General features: G+C 43.2%; 2 protein-coding genes and 1 long non-coding RNA gene across 7 annotated transcripts; 2 read left to right on the top strand and 1 right to left on the bottom strand.

Moving 5' to 3' along the window:
* Positions 1–3,087: 3,087 nt before the first annotated feature.
* LOC146254647 (uncharacterized) lies at positions 3,088–8,264 on the top strand. Of its 5 annotated transcripts, XR_014731450.1 has the most exons (10): positions 3,088–3,227; positions 3,393–3,535; positions 4,056–4,259; positions 4,498–4,671; positions 5,652–5,825; positions 6,780–6,953; positions 7,212–7,385; positions 7,674–7,720; positions 7,851–7,912; positions 8,057–8,186. XR_014731450.1 is itself a non-coding variant. In XM_084675696.1 (9 exons), exons 2-9 carry the CDS (start codon positions 3,411–3,413, stop codon positions 8,128–8,130), a joined length of 1,110 nt encoding a protein of 369 aa, XP_084531822.1. In that variant the 5' UTR covers positions 3,088–3,227; positions 3,393–3,410; the 3' UTR covers positions 8,131–8,264. The 5 variants fall into 5 exon arrangements, 3 of the variants coding, with proteins under 3 accessions (XP_084531822.1, XP_084531821.1, XP_084531823.1); XR_014731449.1 differs by having other exon boundaries at positions 7,674–7,912; XM_084675696.1 differs by lacking the exon at positions 7,851–7,912 and having other exon boundaries at positions 4,056–4,223; positions 8,057–8,264.
* LOC146254646 (uncharacterized) lies at positions 4,155–10,798 on the bottom strand. The gene is made up of 3 exons (XR_014731451.1): positions 10,683–10,798; positions 4,418–7,371; positions 4,155–4,225 (listed from the first exon to the last, which is right to left on the bottom strand). It is a non-coding gene; the product is annotated as an uncharacterized LOC146254646 (long non-coding RNA).
* Positions 10,799–10,896: 98 nt separating this feature from the next.
* On the top strand, positions 10,897–16,143 carry LOC146254645 (ras-related protein Rab-8A). The gene is made up of 8 exons (XM_084675698.1): positions 10,897–11,138; positions 11,535–11,595; positions 11,731–11,791; positions 12,689–12,766; positions 12,891–12,980; positions 13,224–13,289; positions 13,545–13,595; positions 13,739–16,143. Exons 1-8 carry the CDS (start codon positions 11,015–11,017, stop codon positions 13,826–13,828), a joined length of 621 nt encoding a protein of 206 aa, XP_084531824.1. The 5' UTR covers positions 10,897–11,014; the 3' UTR covers positions 13,829–16,143.
* The last annotated feature ends 198 nt before the right edge of the window (positions 16,144–16,341 follow it).

Genomic DNA, 16,341 nt, shown 5'->3' with positions numbered 1-16,341 from the left:
ACATGTTTAACAATGGGTGGGACACCTTTTGATCTGTTTTTTTTTCACACAGTCAACACTTAGGTCCTGCCTCTCTTCTGCTCTGGCTGAGGGTTAGGTTTTGTCATAGACACAGTCCTCTCTCCTCAAGGCTGAACGTTTGAGCTCACTGCTGGCAGAGATCAGACTGTGGACACTGACTTGCCAGCAGAAGTGGGTGGGCAGCTGGTGGAACTCGTGCTCCATCTGCTGAAGTTCTGACTGCGCTGCCTCATGGCATCCGTCTACCCTTACAGACCCACCTAGCGCCACACTGTCAAGAGGCTTCTGGGTCGCTGGATGGGTCTGACTGCCAAAAAACATACAAATAAAATGCAATGTATAAAAACAAAGTGTGGAATGATTAAAAATATATATATATATATATAAATATTAGTGCTGTCAAATGATTAAAATATTTAATCGCGATTAATCGCATTAATGTCATAGTTAACTCGCGATTAATCACAATTAATCGCACATTTTTATCTATTCTAAATGTCCCTGATTTCTTTTTGTCCCAATCTTTTTTCAAATTTTAATGCTCTTATCAACATAGAAAAGTGGTTCGGATTGCTTTGTGCAAAATTTTTATTTATTTAAAACAACATTGCAATCGCCTGGCTTTGACGAGGGGGCAGAGAATTCGCATCAGCTGTGTGCTTGGCCATCAAGTGGTATTTCAGACTGGACGTGCTGCGATGATAGCTCAGTTTACAACGACAAAACACACAGATCACTGGTCTTGTCAATAGAACCATTTGGCAACTTCTTAAAAGCAAACTTTCCATTCAGAATCTTATTGGCATCCATTTCGGCATCTCGCGCTCGTCATCCACTCAAAACGTAACGTTAGCCTACTACCAGAGAATGTCTAATATCCGTAAACGGGCTCTGCTACTACTCTTTAGCCAGCTCGCAAGCCAAACGAGTGTTTGGCGTGCCTGTTGTTTTGTTTCCGGTCTAGCTAGATCCGGTGTGGTGTTGTAGTTTTTCTAACGTCGGTAGTTGTTGCAACAGCACGTGAAAAAAACTACAAAGTTTGCTAGGCCAAAAAGAGCGTTAATCACGCGATAAAATAATTGACGCCGTTAATTTGGGTTTGCGTTAACGCCGTTAATAACGCGTTAAACTGACAGCACTAATAAATATAAATAATCCATTCAATATTTGACTTGAAAACTATTCAAGTTGGGTGCTGCTGATTATAAAATGTGCTGATTGTTCTGCAATATACATTTGTGAATCATATCCAATCAAATACAGTGCTGGTGACTTATGGCTCATAATGTTTGTCATGAGTCTCATTTGATATTGCACAATTTGACAAACTGTGAAAACATAATTTAGATATGTTACAGTATTAAAAAATCACATTACCTGACGGCTGTGAGTGAGGTCAGAGAACTGCTTCAAACCGATACACCTCATACTATTCCACCAGTGTTCAACTGTATAGAAATAGGATTTCCCAGAGGAATTCCCACATCCATTCCTAATTGGAAAGCAGGTCTTCTTGGCATTTCATTAAAGAAGGCAGGTTAGTATGCAATCGAGCTAAGCTGGCTCAGGCTCCAGCCCCCACATAAAAGTCAAGGGTAGCAAAGAGCTACGAGGCAAATCATTTTCTGCTCCCACTGTGGAGTCAGGCTTTGGGTCTCTTACTCTCATGTGTGCTCTCTCGTTTTTTCTCCCTCCCTTTCTTTCAGACGTGTAAACAGGGATGCCACCGACACCGACACCGACAGATCAGTGCCATTGATACACAACTGATGTACAACTGTGTCCCGTCTCCTGAACGATTTACAATCTGGAGGTCTTGATGATGGTGGGTTGGGGATCCGTGGTGTGTTTGGGATACAAATCAGGCGCGTGGCAACAAGACACCGTGTGAGAGTGTGTTCAACATGGCGGGGATATCCCAAGGTGCACTACAATGACAGACAGTGGCCGCTTTCTGGGCAAAATGTTGGTTCATGAGTGGCTAATCCAAGCACAACAGTGGCCTGTCGGTGTGTGAGCGCAACCCTCTCCTGACCCGGAGATGTTGTGTTTACCAGATAGGCCCCACTAACACCTCCAGCCTCAGAACACAGTCATCATGACGTATACTCCCCCAGGTTGAAAGCCTATTGGCTCGTCGGTTTAACCTTGTTTAGAGTTGGAACGGGGATGAATATTGTTATGTTTCCACACTTAACAAATGAATAAATCATGCAGGAGAATATAGTTTATGAACTCTTTACTGATACTTTTGTTATAGACAGGATCACTCACAAGCATCACTGAAAACGGTATAGCGGCTCCCGGACGCCCGCAAATGCTATACAATCTCCCGTAATTCAGGGATTTTGTATTTAGAGTGACGGCGGTGGACAGCTCCCACAAACAGCTTCTTAAGAAGCTTCTTTGGCGGGATCTTAAGAAGGCAGTTAAGAACGCGGCTGGAACACCCCTATCCTAACTCTATGCCCCTATCTTAGCGCTCCTTCTTAGCCGAACCCTTCTTAAGAGCCTTCTTAAGTCCTTAAGAACGATCGAATCTGGGAAACGCGGCCAATGTATGTTTTGTATAGCAAAACAGAGAGTGCGGCTGGTTTGTTATGTGTGGAAACTGCAAGTGCAGCTCGGATCTAAGACGGATTCGAGACCGCAGATAGGGTGCGGCTTGTCTGGGTTGTTATAGCCTATGTGTGGAAACTGCAAGTGCAGCTCGGATTTAAGACAGATTCTAGAGACCGCAGATAAAGTGCGGCTTGTCTGGGTTGTCATGCATTGAAAGCACATCAATTCCAGTTATCTGGCATCAGTGTTGGCTACAGATCTAAGAAGAGCTGATTTGTTGATATCCAAAGAAGTTCCAACACTTCTTTGCTCAACGTTATGCAGACTCGAGGTCAGTGTGGATACCTCCACACAAAAACATGAATTATGTATTTATTATCAGCCTTTATGTTTATGACTGTGGAGTTTTTCGCCTTGCTGTCAGCCTTGCTGTCAGCTTCGTAACTCTCAGCTCCTCCTCCTGTTTTCTATTGGTCCACACATGGACACAGGAAGGAATTGGAACAAGAAACTAGCATTTGCACGAAAACGAAAGTAAAAATTGATGCCAGTCTACGTCGAATCGAATAGCATACATAAAAAGTAAAATAGAAAAAATAAAAATAATCCATATGGGAAGTTCAGTATAAAATGAAGAATCAGAGGTGAGTAGTTCTACATTAGTTCTGACTGTTCCTGAGTCCAGGAATAGTCAGTCGCAAATTAATTGTTCTGTAGCTTATGTGTGTTAAGTAAACAGTGTTCAATTGTTTGTGTAACGATTGTCAAAGTCCTTAAAGTAATCTTGGACTCATGATGTTTGTTCATAGATCGGTACTGTCTCTGGAATGAGTTTCTCTGGAGAGAGAAAGGACAACACTGCCTCTGAAATGAGTCTATCTGGACCAAGAGAAAAGAGAGGCACTGCCTCAAAAAAACGTTTATCTGGGGAAACTGAGAACACAGCCAAAAGGTACAGAAAAATGATCAAGTTAATGTGTGTGGGTGTTTATCCATCTGGATACTTGTCAATATGATCTTATCAGTTGCATTTTTATGCAACCCCGGGTATGTTTGTGTAAAGTTTGTCATGGAGTAGGAATCATTGATTGATTGGGAAATACACCTGTCGCTCATAAACGTAAAAATATTTACAATGTTTCTATAATCAGCAGTCCCTTTATTGATCACCACATGAATTTCCCCTTGTGTGATAATAAAGTTGACCTTGGCTTTCATTGCATAATATTAATATTTAAATTAGGCCTACTTAGTTATGTTTTTACAGTGATATATTGGGAGGATTGGGGGGGTCTTTGTTGGTATGTATAGTGGTTAGTATATCGATATTAGGACATCAATAACTTTAAATATAGGGCATAATAATCATGTATGTTCCATCTGCAATTTCTAAAATAATGGCCTGTTATAGTGTGAAAACAAGAAAGGGATTACATGTTTTGTCTTCTGTTTTCCTATTTTCATCCATTCAGGCTGGATGACTGTAACCTCTCAGAACGGTGCTGTGAAGCGCTAGCCTCAATGCTCCCCTTCTCAGATCTTAGAGAAATGGACTTGAGTAACAAAAACTTGGGGGATTCAGGCATGAAGCTGCTGTGTGCTGGATTGGGGAGTCCACACTGCAAACTGGAGACACTGAGGTCTGTAAACACAGCATATACTAACTCACATAAAAGGTACGCAGTCCTACTTTTAACACTATTGAGTGGTCATTGTATGTTAGCAGAATCATTGTATGTTGGAATCTGAAGAGGGAATTAATTGCAAAAAACTGGAACATGCACTTGCATTCTCTACTCTTAGGTGGAGTCAGTCTGTTTAACATCATCATTACCTCCACTCAGGGTAGGCAGTCATTCTTCAATAATACTACCAGAGGTTTTGTAAATCTTCTTGAACTCGTCATCGTTACAGGCTGTCAGGCTGTCTGGTCACAGAGGAAGGCTGTGGTTCTCTGGCCTCACCTCTGGGATCATATCACTCCGCCCTGAGGGAACTGGACCTGAGTAACAACAAACTGGGGGATTATGGCATGCTGCTGCTCTCTGCTGGACTGGGGAGTCCTCACTGCAAACTGGAGACACTGAGGTCTGTAAACACACCACATATTAAGTCACATAAAAGGTACCCAGTCCTACTTTTAACTAGGGATGCACCAAATCCAGATTTTTGGGGTTCGGCCGAATACCGAATCCACTGGTTAAGATTCGGCCGAAACTGAATACCGAATCCTACTCCCATCCTCAGTCCATGAACACAGTAAACATATTAATGAAGGAAACAACGTCCACGGCAGTGTTTTTTTGTTGTCTTTTTTTTTTCTGTAAAAATGAATAGGCAACATTATGCCAGGAAGACAAGTGGGGAAAACGATTTTGACAATTACCATATGCCTATATTTACCCTATCTTAAGATCCAATCAATATCCAAAATATTAACCTTTTCGATTTCTTGAATTTCTTTTGGATGTTTTTTACGCAAATGTTTTAACAGCGGAGATGTTGTGGATTGTTTAGGGTCCTTGCCACCACGAGACAAATCGGTATTGCATATTGAACATGTAGCTTGACTTGAATCGCCTTCTTTTTACTGAAAGTACTGTCAAACAACAATTTTCCGGTTCACAAGTTCCATTTTCACTTTATCTCAGCTTACTGCATTGAACGGTCCACCTACGTAAACACCTTCCCGTAATCAATGGCGGCATCATTATGTCGATCAGCGTAGCGCGCGTAGTGCAAGCGTAGGGTTCGGGTTCAGTAGAAAACAATTCTAAGGTTCGGCCGAAACTGAACCCCGTCAATAAGCCCAATATTCGGCCGAATCCGAAACCGAATCCTGGATTTGGTGCATCCCTACTTTTAACACTATTGAGTGGTCATTGTATTTTAGCAGAATCTGAAGAGGGAATTAATTGCAAAGAACTGGAACATGCACTTGCATTCTCTACTCTTAGGTGGAGTCAGTCTGTTTAACATCATCATTACTTCCACTCAGGGTAGGCAGTCATTCTTCAATAAAACTACCAGAGGTTTTGTCAATCTTCTTGAATTTGTCATTGTTACAGGCTGTCAGGCTGTCTGGTCACAGAGGAAGGCTGTGGTTCTCTGGCCTCACCTTTGAGATCATATCCCTCCCCCCTAAGAGAACTGGACCTGAGTAACAACAACCTGGGGGATTTAGGCATGCTGTTGCTGTCTGGTGGACTGGGGAGTCCTCACTGCAAACTGGAGACACTGAGGTCTGTAAACACACCATATACTAACTCACATAAAAGGTACACGGTCCTACTTTTAACTAGGGATGCACCAAATCCAGATTTTTGGGGTTCGGCCGAATACAGAATCCACTGGTTAAGATTCGGCCGAAATTGAATACCGAATCCTACTCCCATCCTCAGTCCATGAACACAGTAAACATATTAATGAAGGAAACAACGTCCACAGCAGTGTTTTTGTTTTGCTTTTACTGTAAAAAGAGAATAGGCAACATTATGCCAGAAGACAAGTGGGGAAAACGATTTTGACAATTACCATATGCCTATGTTTACCCTATCTCAAGATCCAATCAATATCCAAAATATTAACCTTTTTGATTTCTTGAATTTCTTTCGGAGGTTTCATACGCAAATGTTTTAACAGCGGAGGTGTTGTGTATTGTTACGGGTCCTTGCCACCACGAGACAAATCGGTATTGCATATTGAACATTTAGCTCGACTTGAATTGCTTTCTTTTGACTGAAAGTACTGCCAAACCAAACTTTTTCTGCTCACGAGTTCCATTTTCACTTTATCTCAGCCTACTGCATTGAACGGTCGACCTACGTAAACACCTTCCCGTAATCAATGGCGGCATCATTATGTCGACCAGCGTAGGGTTTGGGTTCGGTGGAAAACAATTTGAAGGTTAGGCCGAAACCGAAACCTGTCAAAAAGCCCAATATTCGTCCGAATCCGAAACCAAATCCTTGATTCGGTACATCCCTACTTTTAACACTATTGAGTGGTCATTGTATTTTAGCCGAATCTGAAGAGGAAATTAATTGCAAATAACTGGAACATGCACTTGCATTCTCTACTCTTAGGTGGAGTCAGTCTGTTTAACATCATCATTACCTCCACTCAGGGTAGCCAGTCATTCTTCAATAAAACTACCAGAGGTTTTGTAAATCTTCTTGAATTTGTCATTGTTACAGGCTGTCAGGCTGTCTGGTCACAGAGGAAGGCTGTGGTTCTCTGGCCTCACCTCTGAGATCTTATCACTCCCCGCTGAGAGAACTGGACCTGAGTAACAACAACCTGGGGGATTATGGCATGAATCTGCTGACTGCTGGATTTGGGAGTCCTCACTGCAAACTGAAGACACTGAGGTCTGTAAACACAACATATGCGAACTCACATAAAAGAAACACAGTTCTACTTTTAACACTCTTAAGTGGTCATTGTATGTTAGCAGAATCTGAAGAGGAAATTAATTGCAAAGAACTGGAACATGCACTTGCATTCTCTACTCTTACATGGAGTCAGTCTGTTTAACATCATCATTACTTCCACTCAGGGTAGGCAGTCATTCTTCAATCATACTACCAGAGGTTTTGTAAATCCTCTTGAATTTGTCATTGTTACAGGCTGTCAGGCTGTCTGGTCACAGAGGAAGGCTGTGCTTCTCTGGCCTCAGCTCTGAGATCCAACCCTTCCCTCCTGAGGAAACTGGACCTGAGCTCCAATCATCCAGGTAACTCAGGTGTGAAGCTGCTCTCTGCTGGACTGGAGGATCCACACTGCAGTCTGGAGACACTCACGTAAGGGGAGATCACGTCAAAAACATGTTGCAATGACTAATGCCTTAATGATGGCGTGTTTATTACAGTCCTATGATGCCCATAGATTAAATGATTTCATTTTACTGTAAAATCTTCAGATTTATTGATTACTATAAGGATGTGAAGTTTATTTCAGATAATATGTCAAAAAGTGCTTGAGAACATTACCAACCCTGTCTTTAAATCTAAACACATTACAGCAACTGATGTGCTGGATGCCTGTGTGGTATTAGATCCGTTCCATTGTTCCTCTGCTTATCTCTACAGTTTAGATCCCAATGGAGAGTGCTGGATCAGACCTGGGCTTCAGAAATGTGAGTACTAACTTAGAAGAATAAAGCTTTTACTTCTCTTATGCTGTCCTGGATGGAAATATACTGTATGTTGAATGAAAGAACACCTTTAGAGACATGACTTTTAACACCAGATTTATTTCCTTCCAAGGAGAAGGGTGAGAGAGAGGGAGAGAGGGAAGTCGTGGAGAGAGGAGTGATGTGTGAGAGAGAGTAGGTGTTGGAGAATAGATGAGTGAGACGTCTTTTAAGTGGCAAGAAGAGGTTGGGAGAGATGATGAAATTGAGAGAATTGAAAAAGGGAAACATTCTGTTGTGAATGATGATTATTAATTCACTCTTGTTCTCTCCCATCAGATGTATGTGAGCTCACTTTGAACCTGAAGACTATACATAGAGCCCTCATCTGTCTGAGGACAACAGGACTGTGACATTTGGGAGTAGGAAGCGGAAGGTTTCTTTTTTCCCTGAAAGATTTGACTACTGGACACAGGTGCTTTGTAGCGAGAGTCTGCATGGGCGCCATTACTGGGAGGCAGAGTGGACAGGAGGATCGGTCTGCATAGCAGTTGCATATGACGAAATCAGCAGGAAAGGAAATCATAACGGCTCTCGGCTTGGATACAATGAAAAGTCTTGGTGTTTGGTCTGTGATTATTCTGAATACGAAGCCCGGCACAATAAGAGCTGTACCACAATTAATTCCCCCAACTCCAACAGAGTTAGAGTGTATCTGGACTGGCCAGCCGGCACTTTGTCCTTCTACAGTGTCTCTGATAAAACACTGACACACCTGCACACGTTCCACACCACGTTCACTGAGCCCCTCTATCCAGGGTTCCATGTTTGGAAGTATGACTCCTCAGTGTCCCTGTGTCACGTAGAATAGCCTACGTGACAGCTCCAGCAAGGTCACCTGGTAGCCTGCCAGAGTCACCTCTGAGACACAAGGAGAGGCCATCTCTGCCTCAGAGAAAGCAGCAGAGGCTGTCACCTCTGCCTCAGAGACAGCAGCAGAGACTGTCACCTCTGCCTCAGAGACAGCAGCAGAGGCTGTCACCTCTGCCTCAGAGACAGCAGCAGAGACTGTCACCTCTGCCTCAGAGACAGCAGCAGAGGCTGTCACCTCTGCCTCAAAGACAGCAGCAGAGGCTGTCACCTCTTATTTTTTTACTGTATATGTTTGCCTTCCACCATACAGCTCTTTTCTCAACCCAATTGAAGAACTTTTCTCTGTGTGGCAGTGAAAGGTCTATGACCGAAACCCACATACCAGGGTAAATCTCCTACAGTCAATGGAATTGGACTGTGGTGACATAGGTGTGGAGGGTTTTCAAGGCTGCATCCAGCACACCAGAGGGTTTTAGCCCGTTTTTCTTTGTTCTTTATTGACAGTAGTAAGTTGTGATGGTTACTGTAATATTTTCAAATCAAATCGAATGTACAATATTTGTATAGCACCTTTTTATTAAAAGCAATGTCACAGAGGGCTTCACATACGCTGATAGAACTGCCCCTCAGCCCCCAAGGAAGACGGAAAAACTCCCAGAAATACTCTAGAGGAAAAAAAATTGATGAAACCTTGGGAGGAGCAATCCAGTGAGTGACGGTTGGCAAAAGAGAAGTGCAGAACACTGCACTTCTGGCTGAACATAGTCATACATCAGGAAAGTGTCAATGGGTGTTGAAACACCAAAATCCAGTGTTTCAAAATCCAAAATCCATTATTGCTAGGTAAATGCATTTACAATGTATACATAAACAAATTTGTCTTTACATGTAACTACATGGCCTGGATGCTGTGTTCTCCATTTTTTTGTGTTGTGTCTAATGATTGCTCCATGTTTTATTGATTCGCGGTGTTTATGATCTGAACGCATTGTTTGATTTTGAGCACAAGTCCAAAAGTTTAGGGGCGAGTGTTTGATTTTGCCAGAAGAGTCAGAGGTTTTGGAAATTGAGTTTGAATATTTGGTTTTGTGTTTACAGTTTTGAGAAAATGGTTGACTGTTTGAAATGTGTTTTAGCAATCGTGAAAAACTGTAATGAAGCAAAGTGCAAAAAATCTCCGTGCCAGTGTGTACTAGAGCATGAGTGTTTGTGTGTGTTGTTCAAAGTTGTCAAATAAAATATTTAAAACAAATGACCAGAATCAACTGTAATTTAGATAGCTGTAATAGAGGGTTTTCACGGACGTCACATTCTGGGCAGTAACCTGGATGCCCGGCCATCTTGGAGGCAATCGATGTAAACATCTCAACGGAGTACAACGAAAAAAACGTAAATTCTTACTCTTTGGTACAACTGTAGCCATGTCTAACGACCGAAAAGGTCACCAAAACGTGTCCAAGATAATAACATGTAGGCTTATCTTATGAAACTAACTCAGATAGTGTACAGTGTACATAGCAAACTGGGGATCTTTGAAATGAAAAGAAAAACACGATTGAGTGTCACTTGGCTACACCTTGAGTATTGCAATGATATCATACAGGACTTGGTACTGCATCTCCCTCACCCATCCACACACCATCTGATTGTAGGCCTCCAAACCTTTGTAAGCTTTAAGGTCTTCCGCTGTATATGGGCTCGGCGAGAAAACCAGGTAGTTCACAATATCTGGATATCCGACTGAAGGCAGGGTCGTCACAGATCCAAGAAGAGGGAGCTAACTCACTGGTAGGGATCTGCACCGCCAATAAATCCAATTTTCTCAACATATCGACAGTTTTCTTGCGACCTTTTCGGTCGTTTACACATGGCTACAGTTGTACCAAAGAGTGTAGAATTTACGTTATTTTCGTTGTACTCCGTTGAGTTGTTTACATCGAGTGCCTCCAAGATGGCAGCGCATCCGGGTTACTGCCCAGAATGTGACGTCCGTGAAAACCCTCTATGAGGCTAGATGTAAACTGTAATTTGTAATAAAATAAATAAAATAAAGACATCTTAGTATTACGTTTTAAATATCATTACCACTTACCGGAATTGTTTGTCTCCCAAAAATGCGGGATTTGGCTATAAACTTGACTGTACACTGTAGCCTACAGTATCTGCTCGTTCGCTTTCAGTTCCAGTTGTGTTGTCTGTCTCGACTACGGCGTGCAAAGGGGCGGATGGAAGTAGAACATCAGCTGGGGTTTTTTTGTTGATTGACAGCTGCCTAGACAAGCGTCAGTACTGAACTTCCGTTGTCACGACGACGGTGAAAGTTGACATTTTGAACATCCAATCACCGGTCCCATAAACTGACACGTGGTGACGCTCTTTGGTGCTTTGCGGCTGCCGGGCGGGATATCCGCATTAGCTAATAACATGGCGAAGACTTACGACTACTTGTTTAAACTACTCCTGATCGGAGATTCAGGCGTCGGGAAGACATGTGTCTTATTCAGATTTTCAGAAGATGCCTTCAATTCAACGTTTATCTCTACTATAGGTATGTTGTGTGTGAATTGTGTATGTTGTTCGGGCTACAAAGTATGCCTTAGTATAATGGGTAGCTAGCTAGGTCGCTAGCAATTCGCAGTGCATCGCCCATCCTGTCATGCTAGTCAGTTAGCTTCCAGCCACCCAGCCTTAGTTTGGTTAGCATTCTGATCTGTCTGGCTCCAGACTTGAAGCAGCCTAACCGGCTTTTCTCCCTGCATCACACACGGTGTGAAGTTTTCGAGAACTTCACAGACTATAAAAACATCCAGAGCATCGGCAGCTAGCCGGATGTTGGTGTAATCTGTGTAGCTAGCCAACTTGTCCAATTACAACTTAACGTTGGTAATTGGACACGGTGTGACATACTTAGTCTCTCAACTAAAAAAGTGTTCTTGTTTCACAGGAATCGACTTCAAAATTAGAACGATAGAGCTAGATGGAAAGAAGATCAAGCTACAGATATGGTAAGGAAGCCTACCACTGTTGATCCATCCATCCACGCATCCGTTCATCAACTTTTTTCCCCCCTATCAATCATAATTAGTTGTGAATGAGCATGACAGACTGTCACTAAGATTAATGATGTTGTTTCTATGCAGGGACACAGCTGGTCAGGAGCGGTTCCGAACAATAACAACAGCCTACTATAGGGGAGCCATGGTCAGTCGCACACTATTTCCTTCATTTACACAGACTTGACAATTAGGAACTAAACTTTATGTACAATGATGGCCGTACGGGAAAAGGTCAACCGCCACTGTGTTGACATGTGAACGGGGTCCCTACCCACATTAATCTTGAATGACTCAGCCAAGCCTCTGTAACACCTTCATAAGGCCCTTTGTCTCCTACCAGATGGTGTTCAGATGTCTTGCTGTGGGCGGGTCGGAGCGTAATACATGAGAGATTTGTTAGGCATTCAAGTCATTATTTGTTTGAATTGAGTTTGTGAGAACTGGGCATCAGTGCATCCTTAAACGAGGCCGTTAACCCCAACATACCTCCATAGTCCTAACCCTTCCCTGTATTGTTGTAATGAGGGCAACAATGGAGGCCAAGTAATGTGTCAAGGAATGCACAGAGGCTGAACAGCCCTGTGTTAGATTACCAGGGCATCTTTGTTTGTTTAGCAGGCAAGGGTCACAGTTTTTTTTCCTGCTGTTAAAGTTGTTCCATGTTCAAAATGTAACCACGTACTCTGGGAATGATAAAACACTGTCCTTACAGCAGCCACTGTTGACGTCCCCTGAAAACTATGACAAGAACCACTAAGTTTTCTGGTTGGTGTGTGTGTGTGTGTGGCGAGCGTGCGTGTTTTCACATTCCTTGATATACCTGCGTTGGTCAGTATGATATGTTACGAGCCTGATCTGTGGATCTGGAGGTTCCCCTTGCCAGCATACTGTTAGATAAGTTCACCACCAGCACAGCTCCACCATTAGACCTTTACGATTCCTACCAGACACGGTTCTCGGCAACATCCTTTATCTTCGATGATGGTGTCTCGTGATTGGTCACTTCTGTGTCGTTGTTTCCCCCCCCCCCCCGCCTCCCCAGGGCATCATGTTAGTGTACGACATCACCAACGAGAAGTCGTTCGACAACATCAAGAACTGGATCAGGAACATCGAGGAGGTGGGTGACGGGGAAGCACGCGCACGCCGTACGTGCGCGCGCGTCCCTCACAGCGTCTACGGCGTTATGTACCGCAGCATCGGGGCCGTTGTGTGGGTTTTGAGCCGTGTGTCCCTCTGTGCAGCACGCCTCGGCCGACGTGGAGAAGATGGTGCTGGGCAACAAGTGCGACGTCAACGACAAACGCCAGGTGTCCAAAGACAGGGGCGAGAAGGTGGGCCGCCGTTTCCGTCGTTCGCGCCGGTTGTGGAACCGCTAGCGACCTGGCTGCCCTTGCCGAGGCACACTTTGTAGCGCCGAACGACTTCACACACAACATATGTATATACTAGGGAAAAACATGGACATCTGAAAATCGGAGTAAGACACAGGTCTTCGCGGGTTTCAGTACTGTGATACAGTTGAATTGCTTCCTGTTTGGCCGTGTTCTTATCACTTTCTTATCTCCGGCTGTCAGCTGGCGTTGGAGTACGGCATCAAATTCATGGAGACCAGTGCAAAGGCCAACATCAACGTGGAGAATGTGAGTTAGCTATCCCTTTTATACCAGGCCACTGTTGTTCCCGATACCTGTTTGACAGAGGGAGGGGACGTCTGACCCTAATCTGAGCTGGGCTCAGGTACAACAGCGGGAGGCTGGTTTGCCAGGTTGACTCTTGAAACAAGGCAAAGTAGAATCGCCAGTAATTCCGTGATAGGAAAAGTTCCGGAACCCAGTAATCACAATGTAGACTTCACTTTGGCTCTCTCAGAAAATATGACTTCTTGTCACGCACAGGCCTTCTTGACGCTTGCCAGAGACATCAAAGCCAAAATGGACAAGAAACTGGTGAGCACGATGAGCTACGCCTATAACTATAAAATCATTTTGTGTGTGTTACTATAAAAGGACTAGGGATTACACAAAATGAATTCCGAATGTATTGTGTTACATACTTATTTTGTCTGTGTCTCTCTCTCTCCCCCTAACAGGAGGGGAACAGCCCCCAGGGCAGTAGTCAGGGGGTGAAGATCACAGAACAGCCCAAGAAGAGCAGTTTCTTCCGCTGCTCCCTGCTGTGAGGTCTGCTCCTCCCCCTCCGCCTTAACTTGTCCCTTATTGGACAGAACTGGACTGGGCGTGCTCAGAGCTCTCCTCCTTTCTCCCCTCCCTCCCTCCTCCCTCTTTCACCCTGCCTTAGTTGATCCCACTCTCCCATGCCTTAGGAGGCAGGCGGTTGGTTCCTGTGCCTCACCATGGTGCCAAGGTCATGAGGGTGTTGGTGCTCTAATTGGTTTATTATCAGGTTAACAATCATCGGAATCAGTCAGGTGATTAAGTGGTCTAAGGAGGACCTGGTACATCCTGTTTCATCACGTTGTCCAGACCTCAGACCAGGTTGAACCCTGAAGGTCCCACCAAGGCGGTCCTCCTCCCACTGTCCCCCCCCCCTCTCACTCTGTCTTTCTGTCTGTCTCTCCTTCTCTCTCTCTCTGTCTCTCTCTCTATGTCTCTCGCCTTAGTTTGTTTTGTTATTGGTACTCAACTGCTTGTCAGTTCGGAGTCGCACTCATGCCAAGTGAACTTCTACTGTGAAGTCTGTACCTTCCGGCATTTTCCCCCTCCCACGCCAGGTTGAGTTCCAATTGTTCAGAGTTCCACTTATGTTCAATTGAAAATGTGTTTCCTTGGTGAACATCCTTACTTCAACATCTTGGATTAAAGCAGTTTTTCAAGAAACGGTTGCCAGTACGGGTTGAAGTTTTCCAAATCAAAGCCACTTTACACCTCCCTTGTTTGATGTTCTCGTTGCTGTGTCTTTTGAGATTGTGTGATGCAGTTCAGCGAGGCTAACCCCTGTTGTTGTTTAGAATATAAATATGGATGGCCAGCGTTATTACATATTTCCTCATGGGTTTTCCGTTTCATCTGATACAAAAACATTTTTGGGGGAGGGTTTCAATACACAGTGACATTCCATTTTGATAGTTTCATCTTTTATCCTTGTATGTGTTGCATTGTAGCTCTGAGGTCTGTAGGTTTTACACACCAGTATTATTGTCTTCAATAGGCCTTATTACCAACAGCATTCTACTGTTGTGCACTTGATTAAGCTGGTCAGGGTTTTGAGCTGTAAGTTACAATACAAGCACCAGGGGGCAACCGCATATGTCCAAGACCGGGAAGACGATTTTGAATAGGAGATCAGCTTACCAGATATAAGTATTACTTACATACAATTTGGTCGTGGCGCTAGAGTATTAATAATAATAGACAGCGCATCATACTGTTATACTTTGGTGTGGACCAAAAAACTTGCAACAGATCTACAGTAAAAAGCAATGAGTGAAATAGGTGTCTGGTTTAAAGATGCTCTTTTGTGGTCTTCGTTATGCACTTTCCTGTAGCCCTCTTTATTCCAGAACTAGTTGAGGGTGAACTTGATGCTATATTCCACATTACTCCAGACCAGACCACAATATTGAGATTTTCCTCATGCTGGTCTTCCTATTTGTATTTCCTGGTGGAGAATGATTCATTATTGTTGACCTATCGTTTTGTTTGCCTGGCCTTCCCTTCCCTATACTTTACTCTGAGCCCGCCCCTGTTCCATATCAACACATAGTGTCTTACCAAGGCCTGATTGAGGGTCATTCTTCTCAGTCGCGGCCGCCTGAACTATGCACCTGGAGACGAGAGAGCCTTCGGATCACAGCACATTCCACATGATGAAAAGACAAGCTTCTCTTTGAAAATAGAAATGTGCAAAGGGTCTCTATCCCTCTGTTTGGTTTCTCTTTTATGTTTCTCTTTTGACATTTTTCTTTCACGCCCATCATTCCTGATTTTTTTTATTTTTTATTTTAACGTCGCTTGTGAGTTTCTTCCTCAATGCAAGCGTCTATAGGAAAATTGCAAGCATAGAACACTTCACTGTATGACCTTTCTCTGAATTGACACAACTGTTTTCTCTAGTGGCCTTAAAAACCATCTGAAGCTCCAGAACTCTGTGCTCTTCCCATATCCACTCTTACAGGAAGGCTCACCATCATGGCTTTCTTGAAATCTGACAGATTTTCATGTGGCAGTATTGTTTTTGAATTGACCATAATCTGAAGGTTTTCCCCTCCCAATTATTACCATTATTTGTAAATCATTAAACGTTCATAAAGTTATTTCTTTGAACGTCATTAGCTTGTCCAAGTCATTATTTTGATTTCTTGTTAGTGGGTTGAATGGGAGATACATTTGCATTTTGGAATAACAAAATTGTAAATAATACGATAAAATTAAGATGATTGTACCATGCTTTTTAAAATCGTATTGAAATGTTCTACTTCGTTGTCGATATGTGATATCTGATGATTTATAATTAAAATGAGATTCTTTAAAACAGGCTTGGCAGCCCTGTATTCATTTCAGTACTATGATCAAATCGTAATGAGTTAATTTCAAAAAGGTTAACACACACACATACACTTTTTATATAGGCTATAGAGAGACGTAATGTTCGTCAGTCTTGAGTGTCCTATAATAGCACCTGTTGCTATACGTAACACGTTATTTGAGCTCGTTTTATGGTTTAGGGCTATGG

This window comes from Hypomesus nipponensis, chromosome 16 (genome assembly GCF_054491055.1).
Source record: "Hypomesus nipponensis isolate SF chromosome 16, ASM5449105v1, whole genome shotgun sequence".
In the NCBI taxonomy this organism is placed as follows: domain Eukaryota; kingdom Metazoa; phylum Chordata; class Actinopteri; order Osmeriformes; family Osmeridae; genus Hypomesus; species Hypomesus nipponensis.
Note: the sequence above shows the minus strand (reverse complement) of the source record. Positions and strands in the feature narration are given on the sequence as shown.

Excerpts from the sequence above, each read along its gene's own strand:
- LOC146254645 (XM_084675698.1), top strand. The coding sequence starts at position 11,015 with ATGGCGAAGACTTACGACTACTTGTTTAAACTACTCCTGATCGGAGAT. Across the intron at positions 12,981-13,223 it reads CCAAAGACAGGGGCGAGAAG|CTGGCGTTGGAGTACGGCAT; the intron begins GTGGGCCGCCGT and ends TCCGGCTGTCAG. Across the intron at positions 13,596-13,738 it reads CCAAAATGGACAAGAAACTG|GAGGGGAACAGCCCCCAGGG; the intron begins GTGAGCACGATG and ends TCCCCCTAACAG.
- LOC146254647 (XM_084675695.1), top strand. The coding sequence starts at position 3,411 with ATGAGTTTCTCTGGAGAGAGAAAGGACAACACTGCCTCTGAAATGAGT. Across the intron at positions 5,826-6,779 it reads TGCAAACTGGAGACACTGAG|GCTGTCAGGCTGTCTGGTCA; the intron begins GTCTGTAAACAC and ends TCATTGTTACAG. Across the intron at positions 7,721-8,056 it reads CAGACCTGGGCTTCAGAAAT|ATGTATGTGAGCTCACTTTG; the intron begins GTGAGTACTAAC and ends CTCTCCCATCAG.